Source organism: Anguilla anguilla, chromosome 6, assembly GCF_013347855.1.
Source record: "Anguilla anguilla isolate fAngAng1 chromosome 6, fAngAng1.pri, whole genome shotgun sequence".
In the NCBI taxonomy this organism is placed as follows: Eukaryota; Metazoa; Chordata; class Actinopteri; order Anguilliformes; family Anguillidae; genus Anguilla; species Anguilla anguilla.
Genome location: NC_049206.1, coordinates 25,480,098 through 25,502,612, shown reverse-complemented (window position 1 = coordinate 25,502,612; position 22,515 = coordinate 25,480,098). Strand labels below are relative to the sequence as shown.

The 22,515-nt window shown below is 44.7% G+C and overlaps 1 protein-coding gene across 2 annotated transcripts in view; it reads right to left on the bottom strand.

Moving 5' to 3' along the window:
* LOC118230038 (casein kinase I) overlaps positions 1–22,515 on the bottom strand; it is a 40,412-nt gene that overhangs the window by 10,238 nt on the left and 7,659 nt on the right. For both annotated transcript variants that reach the window (XM_035422737.1, XM_035422738.1), the window contains exons 3-6: positions 12,674–12,743; positions 3,281–3,429; positions 2,488–2,722; positions 1,616–1,701 (exon numbers count right to left, since the gene is read on the bottom strand). In XM_035422737.1, the coding sequence (XP_035278628.1) occupies positions 1,616–1,701; positions 2,488–2,722; positions 3,281–3,429; positions 12,674–12,743 (540 nt within the window). The remainder of the gene's footprint in view (positions 1–1,615; positions 1,702–2,487; positions 2,723–3,280; positions 3,430–12,673; positions 12,744–22,515) is intronic.

The following is a 22,515-nucleotide window of genomic DNA, read 5'->3' as shown; positions in this document are numbered from 1 at the left end:
ACAAAAGCACTCCTTACCGAGCGAGTAAATGTCAGAGAAACATGTAGGTCCAAACACAAAGTGCAAGTGGGTGCAGTTATCTCAATCATTTAAAGTTTAGATCTGCAATGTATGAATCCTGCTGACAAAAATGGTGTTTTAAAATCCATATTTTAAACTTTTTTCCACCAAAAGGTAATTCGATTCATGTTAAAATACTGTGAAAAAAATCTAAATGTTAAAAAGGGAGTTCAAGGGTGAACCACAGTTCAGAGATTGCAGAAACAGTTAAAGTTTTTCGTAGTCCTTGTTGACCAGATTGAGGGTTTGTACAGGTGGTAGATTAAGTGTCTCTCAGATACAGACTCGTGTTGATTTGAAAAAATCGACAAATTTGAAGGGTGCCATATCCCATTTCAACACACAAGCAACAGGGGGATCTATGTTCAACACTTTTTATGCGGCCCTGCCTCCAGTAGTCAGACTTGTTTTGCTGAGAATTTAATAACCCAGCCTCAGATTCACAGGAAAATGTCCAAAACTCGCATGTAGCATTCGATCATGATTTAACCCCTTTAAAGAGAGAGGCAGTCTGGATGTTAATCATCTTTAGGTCTCAGTGACAAACTAGACTTCCATCCAATCCTGTTGTAAAGCTCAATTCATATCCATGCACATGAGGATCCTGGCTGATTTTTTGTTTGGAACAATAACATTTGACTCATAAGCTCACGTAATTGGATGGCACGAATTGATGCCACAATACACATTTTTTTATCTGTTTGTTTCTTTTACTTATTCAATGAAATAAAAACATTTTAGAATTGTGGATGGAAAAACAAGCATATCTTGTAATTGTGTTTTGTCTAAAATGAAAATATGTCATACGGTCATTATTAAGTCAGGTGAGTCAATTATATAAATATGTTAGAAAGACAAGATTGTAAGTCAGGATCAAGAACGTATAGCTTCCATGTGATCTTGTGATGTATTCTGTGAGTCACCATCAAGAACGTATAGCTTCCATGTGATCTTGTGATGTATTCTGTGAGTCACCATCAAGAATGTAAATCTTCCATGTGATCTTGTGATGTATTCTGTGAGTCACCATCAAGAATGTAAATCTTCCATGTGATCATGTGATGTGTTCTGTCAGTCAGAATCAAGGACATAGAGCTTCCATGTGATCATGTGATGTGTTCTGTCAATCAGCATCAAGGACATACGCTTCCATGTGAACATGTGATGTGTTTTGTCAGGCAGCATCAAGGACGAACAGCTTCCAGGTGATCATGTGATATGCTTTGTCAATCACACAAACGCTGCAAGGCATTGTTGCCGTCTTATCAAAACCCAATAGATGACGGTGGTGACCTTTTTTCCCCGAAAGCATATCACGCGGTCTCTGAAGTTTGGATGTTTACTAACGCACAATCATTGTTGTGGTATATCACCCGGGTTAACATAAAAACTAGAAGACCTTGTGCCTCCACGACCAGGGTTAACCCCTGATCTTTATTGCAATACGTTATTACTTTGATCAATCATTTCCATTAATTAAGAGGCGGCAGCAGTAGCAGTATAGGGCACTATTGTGTTATTTCTTTCCATGAAAGCCACCAAAGCTCACTCATACCTTCAAGCCCTGCCAGGGCAGACTCCCTCGCAGGAAGTACATGAACATGTGACCTAAAGCTTCCAGGTCATCCCTTCTGCTTTGCTCTGTGGGAGAACGGCAGGAAAAAGGTCTATAAATACAACTGCAGCAAAAATACAACTGTGCGTCTTGGTCAATGAAAACAATGAATGACCACAATTTGGGATAGAAAAATGAGCTAAAAATGAACTGGAGTTTTCTGGAACAATCAATGCAACCAACAAACTAAGTGTTAAAACTGAAAACCATTTTCCCACTTCCACCTTAAAGACATCACTTTCTGTTCTGTTCACAATATGATAAGCATCCTACACAAAACAACAATCAGTCTAAAATCTCCAGCACAACCCTATGCTCAGTGACCTCAAGCCCTGTTTTCCCAGGGTGTGTGTTGATGATCATGCACAGGTCAGACCTGGGTCAGATATGTATTTACTTTTCTACGCTTTACTGATCTTGTCTGGTGTATGGGAACAAATGAAATACTCTCAAAAAGTGCAAACACCGCCTTCTGGTCATATTGGCAGACTCAATTACATCAGGCAAGATCAATAGAGCACAGAAGTATGTATTTGACCAGGTCTGCCCAAGTGTGTGTTTATGCTCATGAACTGGGTAGTGTCCTTCAGAGTCACCTTTCCCAGGTGTTTGCTGATGCTCATGTACTGGGTAGTGTCCTTCAGAGTCACTTTTCCCAGGGGTGTGCTGATGCTCATGTACTGGGTAGTGTCCCTCAGAGTCACCTTTCCCAGGTGTGTGCTGATGCTCATGTACTGGGTAATGTCCTTCAGAGTCACCTTTCCCAGGTGTGTGCTGATGCGTACGTATTGCGGGATGCTCGTCAGGCTCACCTTTCCCCAGGTGCGTGTTGATGCTCATGTACCGCGCCGTGCCAGTCAGGCTCTTGTGCTCCCGGTAAGGGATGTGTTTTTTGGTCTCAGGGTCGATGTACTCTTTGGCCAGCCCGAAGTCGATGATGTGGATCGTGTGCTGCCTCTTGCTGCCCGGCCGCCCCACCAGGAAGTTCTCCGGCTTGACGTCCCTGTATATCAAGCTTTTGGTGTGCACGTACTCCATCCGCGTTATCTGCCCAAGAAAGGAGGAAAGAGATGGAGCTCACGCCTAGCCTGGTTTGCCACAATGTTAGCGATCCACAGCTTTTCATTAGATTGGACTGCACGGTGCAAACTGCAACCATGTCAACGACGGATAATAATCACAGATAATAGAGGACAGCTCTACATTCAAATGCTTTGACTCATGGTCAATCGAACTAGAACAAAATATAAACATATTAAATTCTGGCTCTATGGGTTTCCTACTTTAGCTCAGTTAATGGTTCGAGTCAATAAAGTGACAATGCCGTTTAACGTTCTCAGAAATTAAATTATATTAAAAGCACCGAGGGAGGTGTACTGTATTTGAACCAGGCCTCCAGCTGTTCTTGCTATGATATTACTGCATTAATGATGCTGCTTTTGCAGAGCATACACTATACTTCATTTACGTCACCTGCTCCTCCTCTCAAGTTCCAAGTCTCTGTACTAACTGAGAATAACGGTTTTGGAAAATGAACCGTAGGTTTCCATTTCCCTCCCGTTTCTGGCTTAGGTCGCGAGTGAAGAAGGTTCTGGAATGTCTCACCAGCTGTATGGCTATCATGAGGACAGTCTTGAGGGAGAAGGTGCGGTCGCAGAGGTCGAACAGGTCCTCCAAGCTGGGCCCCAGAAGCTCCAGGACCATGGCGTTGTATTTCCCGCATGGTCCGAAGTAGTACACCTGAGGAATTCCCTCTAAGGGGAGAAACACACAGTCACGCGGCATGCCCATAAACTTTAAAATCCACTGCTGTCACTAGCAAAGCAAAGATAACTGTCAAAGCAAGAAACGAATCACAGCTAAACTCATCTAAACTATACAAACTAACATATTTTCCACTGCACAAGAAATAGCACCAGAATTTGAGAGAAATAGAAAAAGAACTAATATAGCCTACTAATTGTAACAATCGAAAACACATAAATGGAAATTTTCCTGACGTATTCCTCTATGTTAAACACCTATGTCCGCTGTCCTCCACAGAGAACCATGCCAATGTATTTCAGTTCACTTACAAAAACCTATAAAGTCGCACCACAAATACACTATCTGACCAAAAGTATCTGGACACCCCTTGGTCTGGGGCTGTTTTTTTGGGCTAGGCTCCTTAGTTCCAGTGAAGGAAAATCTTAATGCTACACCACACTCTCACATTCTAGATGATTCTGTGTTTCTCCAACAGTTTGGGGAAGGCCTTTGTCTGTTTCAGCATTACAATTCCCCCAGGCACACAGTGAGGTCCATATAGAAATGGTTTTGTCAAGAACGGTGAGGAAGAACTTGACTGGCCTGCAAAAAGCACTGACCTCAACCCCATCAAACACCTTTGGGATCAATTAGAGAGCCAACTGCGAGCCAGGCCTAATCGCCCAATCAGTGCCCAATTAATGCTCTACTGGATGAACGGAAGCAAATCCCTGCAGCAATGGTCCAACATCTAGAATAAAGCCTTCCCAAGAAGAATGGAGGTTGTTATAGCAGCAAAGGGGAAACCGACTCCATATTAATGCGCATAATTTTAGATGAGATGTTGGACGTCAGATGTCCACATACTTTTGGCCATGTAGTGTTGTTAAGATGCTGCTGGATGCTAAGGTAGCTGAAACACATCATTTCTACATAAATTTCATACAAAGCATGGAGGAATCGTTTGAAGTTCAGACAACATCCTCCATCTAAAGTACAGTCTATCAGCCTGTTTATCTGCAACTACATGAGTCAGTTTGTCAGTCCTAGCAGTTTGAAAGCACATCTGTCTGTCAGTCAGCCTTTGTAGTAGATCTGTCGAGTTGTCAGGTGACCAAAACAAATCAGTTTATTTTTTTCCATTTAAGTTGAATTACACTGATATATTAATTTCGTGCTTAATTTTTTGTCCAGTGTTAATATAATGTTGACTTCTATTCAGTGCTTACATTCCAACTCAGCAGCATTCAACAAGCCAATAAGATGACACAGATATCATTGCTCAGAACACAAAAAGATTTTACTGACATTATGACAAAAGGTAAGCGAATGCTTATCTCCAACTCACGCTACCCGTACATGAAAATAAGCTGTACTTAAAAAAAGCATTCTGAAGTCTGTTTTTAACCTGACACGATGCCTCTGGCATCCATCTTAAGATCAAAGACAGACTGTAACCGGCGCTTGCTCACTACGCCAGTTCACTGCCAACTAACCTCTGAACAAATGTCAACATGAGGAATATTGGCAGGGTTCCAACTAGCTCCTCAATGACATCATCTACTCCTCTCATTACTGCCAGCTTTGCCCTAGGACTTGAGCAGCTCCCCAAGGATGAATCTTTAAAAAGAGTTGATTGTGACATCACAATGGCATATCCCTTTCTGTGACTCCTGTTTCTAAGGACAGGCGGCACGGCAACGGTTCTCAAGGCAAAGCAGCATCTTCTTCCCAGTCATCGATAACGCGGCGGGACGGGCCAGTCGACACCTCCCCCGTCGCACCCCGCACGCTGTCATCCCAAACGCCACTGGCGTCAGCGAGCGGCTCAGATGGCGCGCAAACGCAGGTGCGCAGACCTGACCCGTTGGCACTTCAGGCTTGGGACGTGCCAAGAAATGATGTCGACCGAACCAAGACTCGAGATGCGGCAGCTGCTGGCTTCCACACCGTGTACCGTTTACGCAGGGCTGTGGAGACGTGGTGCTGTGCCAACTGCATAACAGAGGCCCGTAAAAGCACAATCTCCATTATAAACCAATTGAAATGCACTCTTTTTTTTTTTTTTTTCAAGATGTGCCAGGTTGCATACCAATTACTGAATTAACAAATTCCCGATTCCATCAGAGTTGTCTGCGTCACGGAAACCGCGGGGGCCCTGAATATTGCAGGCGGCGACAAAGCCCGCCCCGCACAGACGGTGCACCCAGGCTCGGGAACGGAGAAGAAAGCCGCGCGCATTAAAGATTCAGGCACAGGGGCGGACGGAGCGCGGCAGAAATGGAACCCGCAGCATCTGACGGGCGTCGGTAATGCGTGTAATGGCCAGCAACTGCTCCTGAAAATCGATGAGTGCTCACCGGACCAATAATTTAGGAGTACATCCACTAATCGGGATGCGTTAGTGCGCCCCTAAATTTGTCAACTCGGGCACATGCGCTCCTTGACAGAAATGCTCGCGTGCTGTACTCCGAATGGCAACAGCTGCGAGCGAGTTGCTACGGACTCCTCCACAGTAACAAAAAAAGTTTACAGGCGGACGAGGCGTAGGCCCTGAGAGGACTGCCGCTGTCGAAGCGTTCTGGCTAACGAATAAGCCACCAGCAGCTGGGGAGGAGTAAAAATCGTACACGTGGTAAATGGACTATATAGCGCATTTTCCAGCAAAAACTGCACAGTGATTTATAAATGAATGCCTCTCATTCACCCATTCACACACACACACACTCGCACACCAACGGCGATCAAGGTAGCCCGACAAGTGCGCCAGCCAGCTCACTGGGAGCAATTAGGGTTTAGGTGTTTTGCTCAAGGACATGTCGACACGCGCGGAAGACCGGGGGATCGAACCGACGACTCTCCGCTCTACCTCCTGAGGTAAAGTCGCCCCCAACAAATAAAGTACAAAGTTTTTTTACCATTTTCAAATTGAGTGTGTTTTCGGTTTAGCAACTCGGAACAAAAGACACGCTCCACAGTGAGGTGGGGGTTAAGCCACCAGCTAAATAACTGACAGCAGCACAGAGAGAGAGAAGTCTTGAATGTGCTCCCAGCTCGGAGGCAGGGGAGGAGCCGGGGGGGGGATGGGGGGAAGGGGTGCAGTCTCCCAATTCGCCGCTCTGACTCAGACGGAGGGAATCTCGATCCGCTCACGGTGCCTCTTGGGCAGGAGAGAATTCGGGGCGCGCGGCCCTCTGGACCACAGAGAGGATTGTGGGGACAGAGTGCATAAACTCTATAATGGGTATACTTCAGGACTGAAAGGGTTTATAATGGGTATACTTCAGGACTGAAAGGGTTTATAATGGGTACACTTCAGGACTGAAAGGATTTATAATCGGTATACTTTAGGACTGAAAGGATTTATAATGAGTATACTTCAGGACTGACAGGGTTTATAATGGGTATATTTCAGGACGGAGATGGTTTATAATGGGTATACTTCAGGACTGAAAGGGTTTATAATGGGCATACTTTAGGACTGACAGGGTTTATAATGGGTATACTTCAGGACTGAAAGGGTTTATAAAGGGTATACTTCAGGACTGACAGGGTTTATAATGGGTATACTTCAGGACTGAAAGGGTTTATAAAGGGTATATTTCAGGACGGAGATGGTTTATAATGGGTATACTTTAGGACTGACAGAGGGTTTATAATGAGTATACTTTAGGACAGACAGAGGGTTTATAATGAGTATGCTTTAGGACTGAGAGAGGGTTTATAATGAGTATGCTTTAGGGGTGAGAGAGGGTTTATAATGAGTATGCTTTAGGGCTGAGAGAGGGTTTATAATGAGTATGCTTTAGGACTGAGAGAGGGTTTATAATGAGTATGCTTTAGGGCAGAGAGAGGGTTTATAATGAGTATGCTTTAGGACTGAGAGAGGCTTCATAATGAGTATGCTTTAGGGCTGAGAGAGGCTTCATAATGAGTATGCTTTAGGGCTGAGAGAGGGTGTATAATGAGTATGCTTTAGGGCTGAGAGAGGCTTCATAATGAGTATGCTTTAGGGCTGAGAGAGGGTTTATAATGAGTATGCTTTAGGGCTGAGAGAGGCTTCATAATGAGTATGCTTTAGGGCTGAGAGAGGGTTTATAATGAGTATGCTTTAGGGCTGAGAGAGGGTTTATAATGAGTATGCTTTAGGGCTGAGAGAGGGTGTATAATGAGTATGCTTTAGGACTGACAGAGGGTGTATAATGAGTATGCTTTAGGGCTGAGAGAGGGTTTATAATGAGTATGCTTTAGGACTGAGAGAGGGTTTATAATGAGTATACTTTAGGACAGACAGAGGGTTTATAATGAGTATGCTTTAGGACTGAGAGAGGGTTTATAATGAGTATGCTTTAGGGCTGAGAGAGGATGTATAATGAGTATGCTTTAGGGCTGACAGAGGGTTTATAATGAGTATGCTTTAGGACTGAGAGAGGGTTTATAATGAGTATGCTTTAGGACTGAGAGAGGGTTTATAATGAGTATGCTTTAGGGCTGAGAGAGGGTTTATAATGAGTATGCTTTAGGGCTGAGAGGGTTTATAATGAGTATGCTTTAGGGCTGAGAGAGGGTTTATAATGAGTATGCTTTAGGGCTGAGAGAGGGTTTATAATGAGTATGCTTTAGGGCTGACAGAGGGTTTATAATGAGTATGCTTTAGGGCTGAGAGAGGGTTTATAATGAGTATGCTTTAGGACTGACAGAGGGTTTATAATGAGTATGCTTTAGGGCTGAGAGAGGGTGTATAATGAGTATGCTTTAGGACTGAGAGAGGGTTTATAATGAGTATGCTTTAGGGCTGAGAGAGGGTTTATAATGAGTATGCTTTAGGGCTGACAGAGGGTTTATAATGAGTATGCTTTAGGGCTGAGAGAGGGTTTATAATGAGTATGCTTTAGGACTGAGAGAGGGTTTATAATGAGTATGCTTTAGGGCTGAGAGAGGGTTTATAATGAGTATGCTTTAGGGCTGAGAGAGGGTTTATAATGAGTATGCTTTAGGGCTGAGAGAGGGTTTATAATGAGTATGCTTTAGGACTGAGAGAGGGTTTATAATGAGTATGCTTTAGGGCAGAGAGAGGGTTTATAATGAGTATGCTTTAGGACTGAGAGAGGGTTTATAATGAGTATGCTTTAGGACTGAGAGAGGGTTTATAATGAGTATGCTTTAGGACTGAGAGAGGGTGTATAATGAGTATGCTTTAGGACTGACAGAGGGTTTATAATGAGTATGCTTTAGGGCTGAGAGAGGGTTTATAATGAGTATGCTTTAGGACTGAGAGAGGGTTTATAATGAGTATGCTTTAGGGCTGAGAGAGGGTGTATAATGAGTATGCTTTAGGGCTGAGAGAGGGTTTATAATGAGTATACTTTAGGACAGACAGAGGGTTTATAATGAGTATGCTTTAGGACTGAGAGAGGGTTTATAATGAGTATGCTTTAGGACTGACAGAGGGTCTATAATGAGTATGCTTTAGGGCTGAGAGAGGGTTTATAATGAGTATGCTTTAGGGCTGACAGAGGGTTTATAATGAGTATGCTTTAGGGCTGAGAGAGGGTTTATAATGAGTATGCTTTAGGGCTGAGAGAGGGTTTATAATGAGTATGCTTTAGGACTGACAGAGGGTTTATAATGAGTATGCTTTAGGACTGAGAGAGGGTCTATAATGAGTATGCTTTAGGACTGAGAGAGGGTTTATAATGAGTATGCTTTAGGGCTGAGAGAGGGTCTATAATGAGTATGCTTTAGGGCTGAGAGAGGGTCTATAATGAGTATGCTTTAGGACTGAGAGAGGGTCTATAATGAGTATGCTTTAGGGCTGAGAGAGGGTTTATAATGAGTATGCTTTAGGACTGAGAGAGGGTTTATAATGAGTATGCTTTAGGGCTGAGAGAGGGTTTATAATGAGTATGCTTTAGGGCTGAGAGAGGGTTTATAATGAGTATGCTTTAGGGCTGAGAGAGGGTTTATAATGAGTATGCTTTAGGGCTGAGAGGGTTTATAATGAGTATGCTTTAGGGCTGAGAGAGGGTTTATAATGAGTATGCTTTAGGACTGACAGAGGGTCTATAATGAGTATGCTTAAGGGCTGAGAGAGGGTGTATAATGAGTATGCTTTAGGGCTGAGAGAGGGTTTATAATGAGTATGCTTTAGGGCTGAGAGAGGGTGTATAATGAGTATGCTTTAGGGCTGAGAGAGGGTTTACAATGAGTATGCTTTAGGGCTGAGAGAGGGTTTATAATGAGTATGCTTTAGGGCTGAGAGAGGGTTTATAATGAGTATGCTTTAGGGCTGAGAGAGGGTTTATAATGAGTATGCTTTAGGGCTGAGAGAGGGTTTATAATGAGTATGCTTAGGGCTGACAGAGGGTGTATAATGAGTATGCTTTAGGGCTGACAGAGGGTTTATAATGAGTATGCTTAGGGCTGACAGAGGGTGTATAATGAGTATGCTTTAGGGCTGACAGAGGGTTTATAATGAGTATGCTTAGGGCTGACAGAGGGTGTATAATGAGTATGCTTTAGGGCTGACAGAGGGTTTATAATGAGTATGCTTTAGGGCTGACAGAGGGTTTATAATGAGTATGCTTTAGGACTGACAGAGGGTTTATAATGAGTATGCTTTAGGACTGAGAGAGGGTTTATAATGAGTATGCTTTAGGGCTGAGAGAGGGTGTATAATGAGTATGCTTTAGGACTGACAGAGGGTTTATAATGAGTATGCTTTAGGGCTGAGAGAGGGTTTATAATGAGTATGCTTTAGGACTGAGAGAGGGTTTATAATGAGTATGCTTTAGGACTGAGAGAGGGTTTATAATGAGTATGCTTTAGGACTGACAGAGGGTGTATAATGAGTATGCTTTAGGGCTGAGAGAGGGTTTATAATGAGTATGCTTTAGGGATGAGAGAGGGTTTATAATGAGTATGCTTTAGGACTAAGAGAGGGTTTATAATGAGTATGCTTTAGGGCTGAGAGAGGGTTTATAATGAGTATGCTTTAGGGCTGAGAGAGGGTTTATAATGAGTATGCTTTAGGACTGACAGAGGGTGTATAATGAGTATGCTTTAGGACTGACAGAGGGTTTATAATGAGTATGCTTTAGGACTGACAGAGGGTGTATAATGAGTATACATTAGGACTGAGAGAGGGTTTATAATGAGTATGCTTTAGGACTGACAGAGGGTTTATAATGAGTATGCTTTAGGACTGACAGAGGGTTTATAATGAGTATGCTTTAGGGCTGAGAGAGGGTTTATAATGAGTATGCTTTAGGGCTGAGAGAGGGTTTATAATGAGTATGCTTTAGGGCTGAGAGAGGGTTTATAATGAGTATGCTTTAGGACTGACAGAGGGTTTATAATGAGTATGCTTTAGGGCTGAGAGAGGGTTTATAATGAGTATGCTTTAGGGCTGAGAGAGGGTTTATAATGAGTATGCTTTAGGGCTGAGAGAGGGTTTATAATGAGTATGCTTTAGGGCTGAGAGAGGGTTTATAATGAGTATGCTTTAGGACTGACAGAGGGTGTATAATGAGTATGCTTTAGGACTGACACTGCAGATTTATAATGGAAGTACGTTTCGCACTGAGCGTACGAACATCAGCCACACCAGGTCTCGTGACGGTCACGCACTACAGCTGCACCTGTCAGGATCATACTGGCATGCGCCAATCTCCAGAGAGCCAGAGGTCGGAGTACAGCGTGTGTGTGCGTGTGTGTGTGTGTGAGCGCTCACTCCAGATATGGCCCACACTCCTGTCTGTACAAAGTGCTCTCGTGTCCTTTCTACTCATGACTGATTTAAGCAGTGCATTTACAAATAAGAACCGAGTGCCAGCTTGCTGACGAAGCACGGGTGGCAGGCTGGGCCCCCTCATCCCAATGGGCTACACACATTCTTATGGTATGCAACGTTACTGTGCCACTGATTATGCTGTAGATCACCAGCTGACAGGAAGCCGTAACTGACGTGTTCTTCATCTGTGAGCTGTTTGCCGAGTAGCCGTAGGCTTACATACGGCCAGCGTATTGAGCACGCGTTCACATTCGGTTACGTTAAGACTGTTGCCTTTCCATTCAGGCAGTGCCTCGTAGCAATAACTCAGCAGCAACATGAGTTGTTGCTGATCTGACTACATTTTATTTGTAACTTAGGCAGCGGGCCAAAAGCTAGCACTTATGCTTTTCTGTTCTATCGATTTTTTTTTTTTTTTTTTTGGGGTGGGGTGGGGGTGGGGAAGGCTGTCGTAGTCCCGCGGCCCACGCAGTCTTAATCTGGCCCTGGTGGCATTTCATTTCAGAACAGTACCAGCAAGGAAAACAATCTAGCAGCAGGAGAGGGTGGGTGCAGGCGGTTACCGAGGAAACGGCGAGGCAGCGAACTTCCGCGCAAGCTCGGAGCGCCGTTCCCAAGCGGCCGGCAGAGGCCAGTCCCTCGGAGTGCACTGCATTGTGGGAGACATTCCTGGGCCTCCCCCAGTCACATTCTCAGGGCTGAGAGGAGAAGTCAGAGACGTGTGGTGGCGGATGGCACGTGGATAAGGTTAACTATTAATAGCCCAGCGAGACTCGCCACCCCCCCACCCCCCCCCCCGGGTTTTTGGGCCGCCCGATCCCATGCAGGAGTTGAACGGGCACGCCAACGGGACAGTGCTCGTTCACCCTTCCTGCACCAGAGGTCCTGTACGAACCGTCCGCTCCCAGGCGTAAATCGGTAAGGGGTCAGTCTCCCGGGCAATCGTATTTCTTGGTCATTCGTAATTCTCTCACAGCACCCGGCCTCCTCTGGCCAGATCCCAAAACCCGATAGAGGCAAAAAAAAAAAAAAAAAATGTGCTTATTTCAGTGCAGACACCCGGTGGGTGAAAACAGATCATCGGCACTGAAATGGAAATGCAGCCGTTACATCACCAGCTTCCGCTGTACGGAAAAACTCACCTTTTAAAGGGGTTTCTCATTTGGCCACAGAGCCGAATGAGAAACACAGAGCGGACACATGGAAGACACAAAAGCCCCCACGCAGCAGTGAGCTAGGCGGCTGTTGGGTGGGGGGCGTGGTTGTGGGTGGGGGTGGGGATGGGGGCTTGAGCTAAAACTTCCCCACCGCCCCCCTCCTCAAGCGACAAGCAAGGCGGGGCAGGGGGGGGGAAGGCAGGACTTCACACCCATCCGTGCGCCATGGGCCACCAATAAGAGAGAGCCCACCGGCCAAGCTGGCCCGCACGTGCTCAGTTCGTCCGCTCGGTTTGCCCTTACCTGAATTTCCCAGCTGTTTGTAAAATCGGTATTCCAAGTGCAGCTGGGGCGCCCGGGACTTTATCGGCTCCTGAAAAGACGAAGAGACAAGAGGGCGGTCAGTCGAGTCACCGACTACAACGAGGGAAACGAGTGAAAAGAACAGCAGAAAAATGACTCGGGAGGGAGGGAGGTGCGTGGGAGGTTAAGACACGGTGCTGTGTGCAGGTGGCCTGGCCCTTTGTGCTGTGGCACTGTTCTAATAAATGCAAATAAATAGTAACTGTGCATTCACTTTTAGCAAAATGATGCCTGCCATGTTCAAGTCGGTACAGTGTAATGGTTGGGTCAATTTCCTTTCACAAAAACAAACTGACCGAACCATTCACGTGCCACGAAAAAGCCAGATGCGAGTAATAATTCGAACCGATCACTTCACCAGCTGATTTATCCAACACATCTTCAATCAAGTGGTGAAACCAGGAGAAGATGTGATTGGTGGGAATGAAAACTTGCATACTTCTCAGCACACCACGACACATGATTGGGCACCACAGACTTAAAACATTAACTGTTACGTTAACACATGAGGGGAGCACAAACTTTTGCACACAACTGTATAATTGATACATAACCCATAACCAATAACCAAAAATAAAAAATAATTTTGAAACTTGTAGCGAAAGGAAGAACTGGAACTGGAACCGAGAGCTGCGAGGAACACAGTGCCCTGGTCCTGACGGGACGTTAAACTGCGGCTGCAGGCAGGCGAAGGGAGAGCGGCGTAACGCAGAACGTTCGGAGCATACGCTTGCGCGCTCTTTCTCCGAAAAACCCAGCGCGGAAAACCCAGCGCGCTCAGCGCTCCCGGAATCGGCTCGGACAGCTGAGGCTCTGAAAGAATGCGCGCGGCCAAAAATAACACCCCTCGGCCGCCCCGAGCCGCGGACGCCGGAACCAAAGTCATTAATGAACGCCGCTACACTGCCGCTGCTCTGCTTTAGCGCAATGCGCTCGGAGCTGCCTTGTGGGAAACATAATCAAATCAAATATATTTGTATAGCGTATTTTACAAACGTGTCAAAATACGCCATACAATGGAGCCTGGCCTAAACTCCCACAAGGGCATGCAAAGGGTCAGAGGAACGAGGAAACACTCCCTGGGTGGGGCCGAGAAAGAAACATTGGGAAGGACCAGACTGAAGGGCGAGCCCATCCTCCTTTGGTTGGCTTAGGGCAGTGGTGTCAAACTCGTTGCCATGGAGGGCCGTGTGTATGCAGGTTTTCATTCCAGCCTCAGATCTTGATTATATAATTAGTTAAATTATTTGCTGAATTAGGGATGCAGGTTTGTGCACAATGGTGACCCGACGTCTATGGTGACCCGCATTGTCTAAATATAAATTTTCTTATATTCTGTGCTTCAATGCAGTTAAACGCATATGGCTGAATGAGTAATTGGACTCAATTAAGCCAGCATTAATTGGTTGGAATGAAAACCTGCATACACACGGCCCTCCATGGCAACGAGTTTGACACCACTGGCTTAGGGTGTGAGTGTAATAGACCAGCGAGGTCAACAGGTTCGACGTTCACGTTAATGAGCTAACGGCAGCTAGGTGGCAGTCCTGAGGTCTCCCTTCAGCCAAAATCGCATTACGCCATCAGCAAATGGAGCACGGCGACATTTCTGGTGATATAATCACGCGCTGAAGGAACGACCAATCACATTATGGGGGCATATAACAATTAGCATGTGGCTACCAGAGTACTGGCCAACTAGCACGCGTGAAATGGCGCATCCGATAGAAACGATCACTGCAACCGATCGCTAGCCTCAACCGGTCTCTCGTTTAGTCGCGTCCTTCCTTCCCGTCATGTAAAACGATAACGATTCGCTAACGAGCTCAAATCAGCGTCATTAATATGCGAGCGTTTCCTCCCGTCTCGGCTGAGGTGGGATATCCGGTTACCGGCTTGTGACGGAGTCGCCAGCCGCGTCCAGCGGGCTCGGTTTCAGACGGGCTTCATCCGTGAAGCTCGCGGCTGACTGAACCAGCGCTGCACCCCTGAATCTTTAATGCCCACTACTGACGACAATCAGTTCAAAGAACGGCTAAGTCTAGAGCCAAATCCCTCAGTTACCTGCACGACAGTTCGCTCAAAACAAGCAAATAAGCTCCCGAAAGCTGGCGCTCCCTAACGAGCCGTTCAGATTAACAGATCTTCCACTCTGCCAAAATTCCAAGAATCTGGGCATGGAGAACAAAGTGTAACTTTAACATTTATCCAAAAGTTCAAATAAATCTGTGGACACGATTCTGAACGCACAGAAAAGCACGACCAAAAGGTACTGTTGTGTTTGTAAACGTCAGTATGTTAGAGACCCCCTGCCCTGTGACCTCTGGCATAATTGCTAATCATGTGACTAGTAGATCTCTCCACTCTATGGTAGGTGATGACCCGCTGGGGGTATAGAAGCGTCCCAGATCGGCAGCGCCCCAACCCCTGAACGCGGCCAGGAAACGTGCAGTCGAACGCGCGCTCAAAGCCAGGTGTTTCCCCCTTCGGGCTACAGAAACGGCAGAGCCGTCATGGAGGGCGAGCCGTTAAAAACGGCTGCTGGATAGAATAGAAAATGGGTGTGGGGCCGGCTGGCGGGTTCAGGGACAGGCAGAAACAAAAAACAGATGGCACAAAAGCGAAGTGTTTTCCGAAAGGCTCACAGCGGAGGAAGCGGCTTACGGCGGCTTCCTGTGCTCGTTCTCGACCGCGCTTCCTGCAGCTGCGCGGCGGCGTTCGCCATCGTTAACTGGTTAGCCGTTTGGCTATATCAACGGCTACGAATGATCAGGCTTATGACATACACTTCTGTTGTCCTTTTTTCAGTCCCATCTACAATCTGTACCTACAGAATATGCTAAATTGCCACAATTTACATGTAGGCTATACTGAGATGGATAAAGGTACATCCACATTCTAACCAAATCTGAACTGTCCAGCCCAAGGCTGTACCTCACTAATTTGGTTGTGCGTGTTCTCCGAAACGGGTATAGCCAGCCGCCAGCCCGTTACAGAACCGAAGAACCGGAGAACCGAGGACAAGCACTTGCGAGAACCTTCTACGAACAGCGCTGAATAAATTAAACCATTTAAAACACCTGATGATGTTAGCCTGCATTTCATGAGCATATGCCCAAAGCAACAGCGCTTGCAGGAAACTACAGACAACCCTGGTTCAGATACATGTTACATAAAATAAATTGTGATAGAACAATAGTAATTATGGGTCCAGTTTCCCCTCAGGTAATCTCTGCCAGAGAGGCTTACAGATCCAGTGACGCTCCTGGACGCTGTACGGAGGTGACCAGCCGCACATGATAAACGCTGACTTGGAACTGCAAGAGATTTTTCAAGTCAAATGAATCTGCTATCAATGAAACACGTATGACCAATTTGTTCAGCTTGTCCACACAAAGCAAGGAACTGTGTAGACAAGCAAAAGGACTGCTACTGGAATTAGGCTAAAGAAGACAACCCATTAGCACCGCAAAGCCTGCATGTGTGTGTGCATGTGTGCGTGAGAGAGAGAGAGAGAGAACAAACTCAATCCTGTTTATGTGCATGTGTGAGTGTGACATGTGTGTGTCTGTGACAGGCCTTCAACTTGCTTTGTTCCAACACGACTCATTAAACAGGATATCTGCGGCCCCCGCTTTTCAAAGTGCTAAAATGAAATTGTACACACACACAAAGTGCGCTTCTATTCAGAGGGATTGCTCAGTGCCCCATTAGGGCTCATGCTGCTTGAGTGGCTTTATGCAATGTCATTTCCCTGTTTAAGCTGGATTACTTTTTCACAGCTGGCAAAGTATGCACTGAAAAGTATGCTCATAAATGCACTGAGAAGTATGCTCAACCAAAAGAGTGTTCTGCCCCGAGCCAGGACTCTGTAGTCTGTGCTGCTAATCGGACAGTAGAGCTGATCAGAAGCAGGGGTCAACCTATGTTGATGTTTCAAGGCCGATACTGATGTCATAGTTAAAGCGAGCAGGAAGTCCGATCAGCCTGTGTCTGCTTGTCTGTCTCTCACAGGCTGAAAATGGTACGTATAAACTGAATGTGAGAACTGACAAATCACACCAAATAAACGTGGCACGTAAATAGCTTAAGCTCACACAAAATGTCACACTCTAATGAGGTCTTAAATTAGACAAATTGGTCTTGAACAAACTGGTATACGATTTCCTTGGCTGGCAATAAGTACCGCAGAGCCGATTACTTAGGGAATGTGTATTCAGAGAGAAGAGAAGGTTAAACAAATAATTACCACTTCAAATGACCCATAAGACACTTGGAAGGTAGCCCAAATGTAGCATACTACAATGGTTTATATGCAAACTTCAATAACCAATAATGCTTTGTCATAATGCAAATACATCATTAATAACTAAGGATGTTTACAAAAGGAATGCATGCAAAATAAACGGCCTAATTTGCCCGCACAACATGGGGGAGGGGGACACTACAGAAATGATGGGCATGTTTCTTTAAATTCGGGGTTTCCCCCCGAGCAAGCCAGACTGCAGCGTTCTGGTGGGTGGTTCCTCCCCCTCCATCACTGTGAGAAAGTGAACAGCTGAAACCAGAGACTGGGGTACTGTGCATCGACAGGCCCGTGCAACAAAGGCCACCTTTCTTCGCACGCTGGTTACTTTCCAGGCGGGATCTACACGCGTAGATATGAAGGCCGCGCGACGTCTTAGTGCGTCTAAAAATGGCCGTTCCGTTCGTCAAAGGCAGAGTGGGGTAGCCCTTGTCCCTCTCCAAGACGACACCGGGTGCTCCAGGTGTTGGGTGCGTTAAAATGTCAGAGTGTCAGAGCAGTCGTTCTTTTCGAAGAGACATTACCACACACTCTTGCACGCGGTGTCTGGACATGTACAAGGAAATGCAAATAAGTTCCCCTTATTTCTCGTCTGAAATGGCCTGAGGTGAATTCCCAGAGGTGATACCAAGCCCCAGTTTTCAGGGAGTCTCAAGTCCTTGGGCTGAAGTCAAAGTAAAGTTAAAAGAAATTAGGGTGAAGAGGAGTCAAGTTGTGCTGCTAATCATGTGTTCATTCCGAGATGACAAGGTATTCTCATAAAGTTCTTATAACTAGACTTCCTCATTCACAAGGTGATGTTGATTTTCTAGCTTGCTGGTGAAGCATGACGTTAACAAGAATGAGCTATACTGATCACTGATGGCTACGCTGGTGTCTCAAGTGCACCACCAACGCTGCTGATGGGCCCTTCACATCAGACTCAACCACTGAGTGCTTGCAGCACATGATACATTCTGTACGCATATTTAATAACTCGCTTCAAATTAGGGATGAACAGCGAGAAAAATCCAGCCCGATATGAATAACAGATAATCAACTACCCACGGTGACTAATGAAGACCAATGCCAATGACAGACGCAAAAGGCAATCAAAAGTTACTGAAAAGCTCTCTTATACCTGGACTAAGGAAGCAATTGAACACATCTGAACTATCAGAAACACCTGTGAAGCCATTTGTGAAGCTAATTTGGCACACCTTAAATTCCACTAATTAGCAGCTTAATGAGATCTCTAGCTGTTTAATGAGGTGTGTTTTGTTAGGGTTGGAATGAAAACATACAGGGCGGTAGATCTCCAGTATCAGGGTTGGGCAGCCCTGCTCTAAAAACTGAACTGGTTTATTCAAGATGTTAAATACGCTTATCTTTGCTATGAGTGGCAAGATTAAGATTCCCTTTACTGTCACAACGTGAACTGCTAGAATTTTTCTTGTTTGACAGGCCGTCCATTTTCATGTGTCAGAGAGCAATGGGCACACAGTGGTGACACAAGACCAGGGCCAGACAGAACTGAACAAGAGGACAAAAAAATACTGACAGATGGGATTTTTCACCGGCAGAACAATTTATAATTTACAATTTGGAGAAAACGATGGGGGACCAGGGAGGAAAATGTAACAGCACTGCTTAACCCTACTTTCAAAGTTGAACCTTGAAACTAGACTGATTCTTAGACGCATGTATAGTCAGATGATAAAGTACTGCTTTCATTGGCTATGTAGTACAGTGTAAAGCCAAATCATCATTTGCCAAACAGCCCAACGTACGGCACGTGTAAATGTCTCCTCAAGAGTTTGTCCCTCCTTTCTGTGGTTATGAAGAGAAAACACGATAAAGACGTCCTCTGACTGGTTGCATCTGGTTGTCAAAAGAAACATGACTGCAGGATCATCAAGATCACACATCTAATCTCCTGCCATGCCTCACTAATTATGGCCTCAACTCTTTTCACCTTTCAACATTCAACCTCATCACCCCTGTTCTTTCACAGGCCTCGTTAAATAATCAAATTAAGCGTTTTGTGATTTCAGTTACCATTTAGCAACGTTCACTTTGTATGCTGCATATCACTCCTGAACCTTCGGGTTACTGGCTCACTGAATTTTGTGGCTCACATCCAATTTGTGGCCAAAGATGAAACACCCAAACAAACAGTTGTAAAATGTTCCTCATATTTTTCATTTGAACACTTGATATGAAGAACAGTATCAATTCAAATGTCTTAATTATCGCCAACTGAACAAGAAAAAGTAATTTTCCAGCTAGAGTATACTGTGATGATGGCTTTCCTTCTATAGGCTCTCGTGCTTAGGTATTAAAATGATGCACACAAGAAAGAATGCTGGAAATGCAGTTTTGTTTGGCTGTCATTCAACTGTCAGTAAAAAAAGTAATTGTTTCCTTAAACCATTGTTTTTGGAATTTTTCTTTCATTAAAGAAGACACTTTCCCATATACACATGATGACCTGCCCGAGAGAGAGAGAGAGAGAGAAGTTCAAGAACTGTCATTTCACACAATATACTCAACCCACTTCCCTGTTACATCTGTCTGGGAAACTGCAAACACTGCCACGAGAAACATCCTGTGGGTCACCAACAGTCAAAAGCAAACAACATTTGCTCTCTATTTGCTGTACTCCATTAGTATCTGACATTTCAAGCAACATTTGAGGAAGAAAAAAAAAGAAACTTTATTTTTATTATTATTTAGTCTGTGACTGCCTTCCTACAAAGAAAACAAACAGCCTGTTTCACGTAGCTACTGAGACGCTGTTAGTATGCTGCAAAAGCACAACCTGATTCACATCCGCCCACAAACAAACCAAGACAGGACAAAACAAACAACCAAACACCAAACAAACAGCCGTGAGCCTGCAGCCCCAGACAGACTGACCTACAGGCAGCTACAGTTCGTAGGCATGCACGAACGCATGCACCATCGGCTGCATTACCTATCTAAGATCCTACTGTGCTATTACCCGACTCCATTCAGATTCCACAGAACAGACAAAGTACAGGTGGTTTTGTGTGCAACATACTTGACCCGGCAGTGAAGAAGCCTCCTGTCATCAATCACTCATTAATATTAACCGTTTCGTTTACTCGTTAACACAGCACGAGACGACACAGAGCTACACATCAGCACATTTCAGTACAGAGGATGACACCATTTTCAGCATTTAGTTGCTTCCTTATCACAGAGAAGGGGCCAGTGAATTAGGGGTGGGAAGGGCAGATTAACTTGATATGGTACTATCACGATACCCTGCCCACAATAGGATATATTATCACAATACAGGTGGTTCTATGATATGCAATATACTGCAAGACAATCAACTACAACACATTGCAATATCTGTGTAACTGAAGAAAAAATAACCCAACAAAGGCAAAATAATTTTTCAAAAAGCAAGAATCATATACAGGATTTATTCACTGTATTTCGACATGGTGGCAGGTTCACAGAATTTAAGACAACCGAAATGAAACAGTGTAGAACAAGGTGCACAGAGTGTCTTAACGTGTTTTAATACACACACTGACTGCAACATGTACACCTGTGCCATCAATCAAATGCAAAACAGTCGTTCAACTGGGAGAGGCCAAACTGCCAGAAAGCAGAATAGTTCCAGAGTTAAAATGTCTAAAGGAACGACACAAACGTGCCTCACAGTAATTCAAATCTTTTCAATCTGTGGAAATTATTTTAACAGAAAAGTTCAATACATTACTGAGAAAGAAAAACAGCCAATTGGCCTACCATGTAAAATCCATAAAGATGCAGACCATATTCAGTTTCAGACAGTGCATGCGTAACACATGACATTTGTCTTATGTCAAATATCTTTGTTACATCAATACTGAGCGACCTAAGCAGTTTGAAAATATGTGCCGTATTTATTCCATTTATCAAGTTTCATTACATCGGCACTCAAACAAAGAGTTTCGCAATGTATTTGCTACGACAGTATTAGCTGCAATTCTGAAAGCAAATGATGCCGAAGGCTAGCTAGCTATCCATGATAGAATATGTATAGTGAGACCCAAGATCAAACTGAATTTTAAAACCAAGTTATGCAAGAAAGCAAACCTCACTACTAAACTAGAATGAGAGGAAATGAGTGTCTGGTTGTAGCATCCACAGTTTGTGGTATTTGCAGAAATCTTGAAGTTATCTTTCCATTGTATTACAAACAAATGTTTATAAGGGGATGCCAGTGGTTGTTTTCCACTTATTAGCCTACTCTGACTCTCATGTGTTGCCAGTAAAACGGCACCTGTCTAGCCAACTACCTCTCATTTTGAATGCAGAACATCTAACGAAGCCATGCGTTTCATTTTTTCACAATTGTAATGATTCACACTCATGGTTTAAATGAGATAATCCATGAAAAAAAAGTATCGCACTACTACGCTGTAGCACTGTTTTCCCTCACCTCTACTGTGAATATCATTGCTGTGACCGACCATGAGCACGAGTGCTTTGCCAATTCATCAACCTACCACTAACTGGCATGACATTTTGCTAATCTTATAGTAAACTGATTTGGCAAGGTGCAAAATGGAACAGGAAGTCTGACTTGGTCTTCCCACGCCCTGTACTACAGTGTAAAGCTATAGTGTTGACTTTACCAGACTGACAGCCACCCACTGGTTGGTGAATATAGCCACAGAGTTGATTGGTGTAAGGGTTTAGCCACAGAAATTTGTAGGGTTGCCACATTTAGAATTTTTCTAAATCAGACAATCGGGGGGAGGGGGGGGGATTTGGAACAGATCACGGACCGGGGGTCACTGAGATGAGAATTCACTACAAAATAAATACCAGTAAATTTCTTCCATCAATTACTCAGACCAGACAATATATGGCCCAGTCAGAACCACAAAATGGACAGGCACAAATAATTTGAAAAGCAGACTTTCAGGTCGAAAACCATACATCTGCCAACCCTAATTGTCTGGTGAACAGAATTATCAGTGTTGCTCGGTGTATAGGCTTAGCCCCAACGCTGATGGGTGTATAGGTTTAGCCCCAGTTTTAATTTGTGTGTAGATTTATCCACAGTTGAATGCTGCGCAGATTTAGCCACAGTTTGGTTGGTGTTTGGTCCACAGTTTGATCTACTCACAAACCAATGCAGTCAGGTTCAACTGAGGGATTGGTTTGCAAGTAGATTTAGCTGGGGTGTTGTTCGGTGTGCAGATTTAGCTGAGGCTTTGGCTTGTGCGCAGGTTCAGCTGTAATGTTGGTTGGTGTTTGGTCCACAGTTTGATCTACTCACAAACCAATACAGTCAGGTTCAAGTGAGGGATTGGTTTGCAAGTAGATTTAGCTGGGGTGTTGTTCGGTGTGCAGATTTAGCTGAGGCTTTGGCTTGTGAGCAGGTTCAGCTGTAACGTTGGTTGGTGTGCAGGCTTAGCTGTAATGTTGGTTGGTGTGCAGGCTTAGCTGTGGTGTTGTTTGGTGTGCA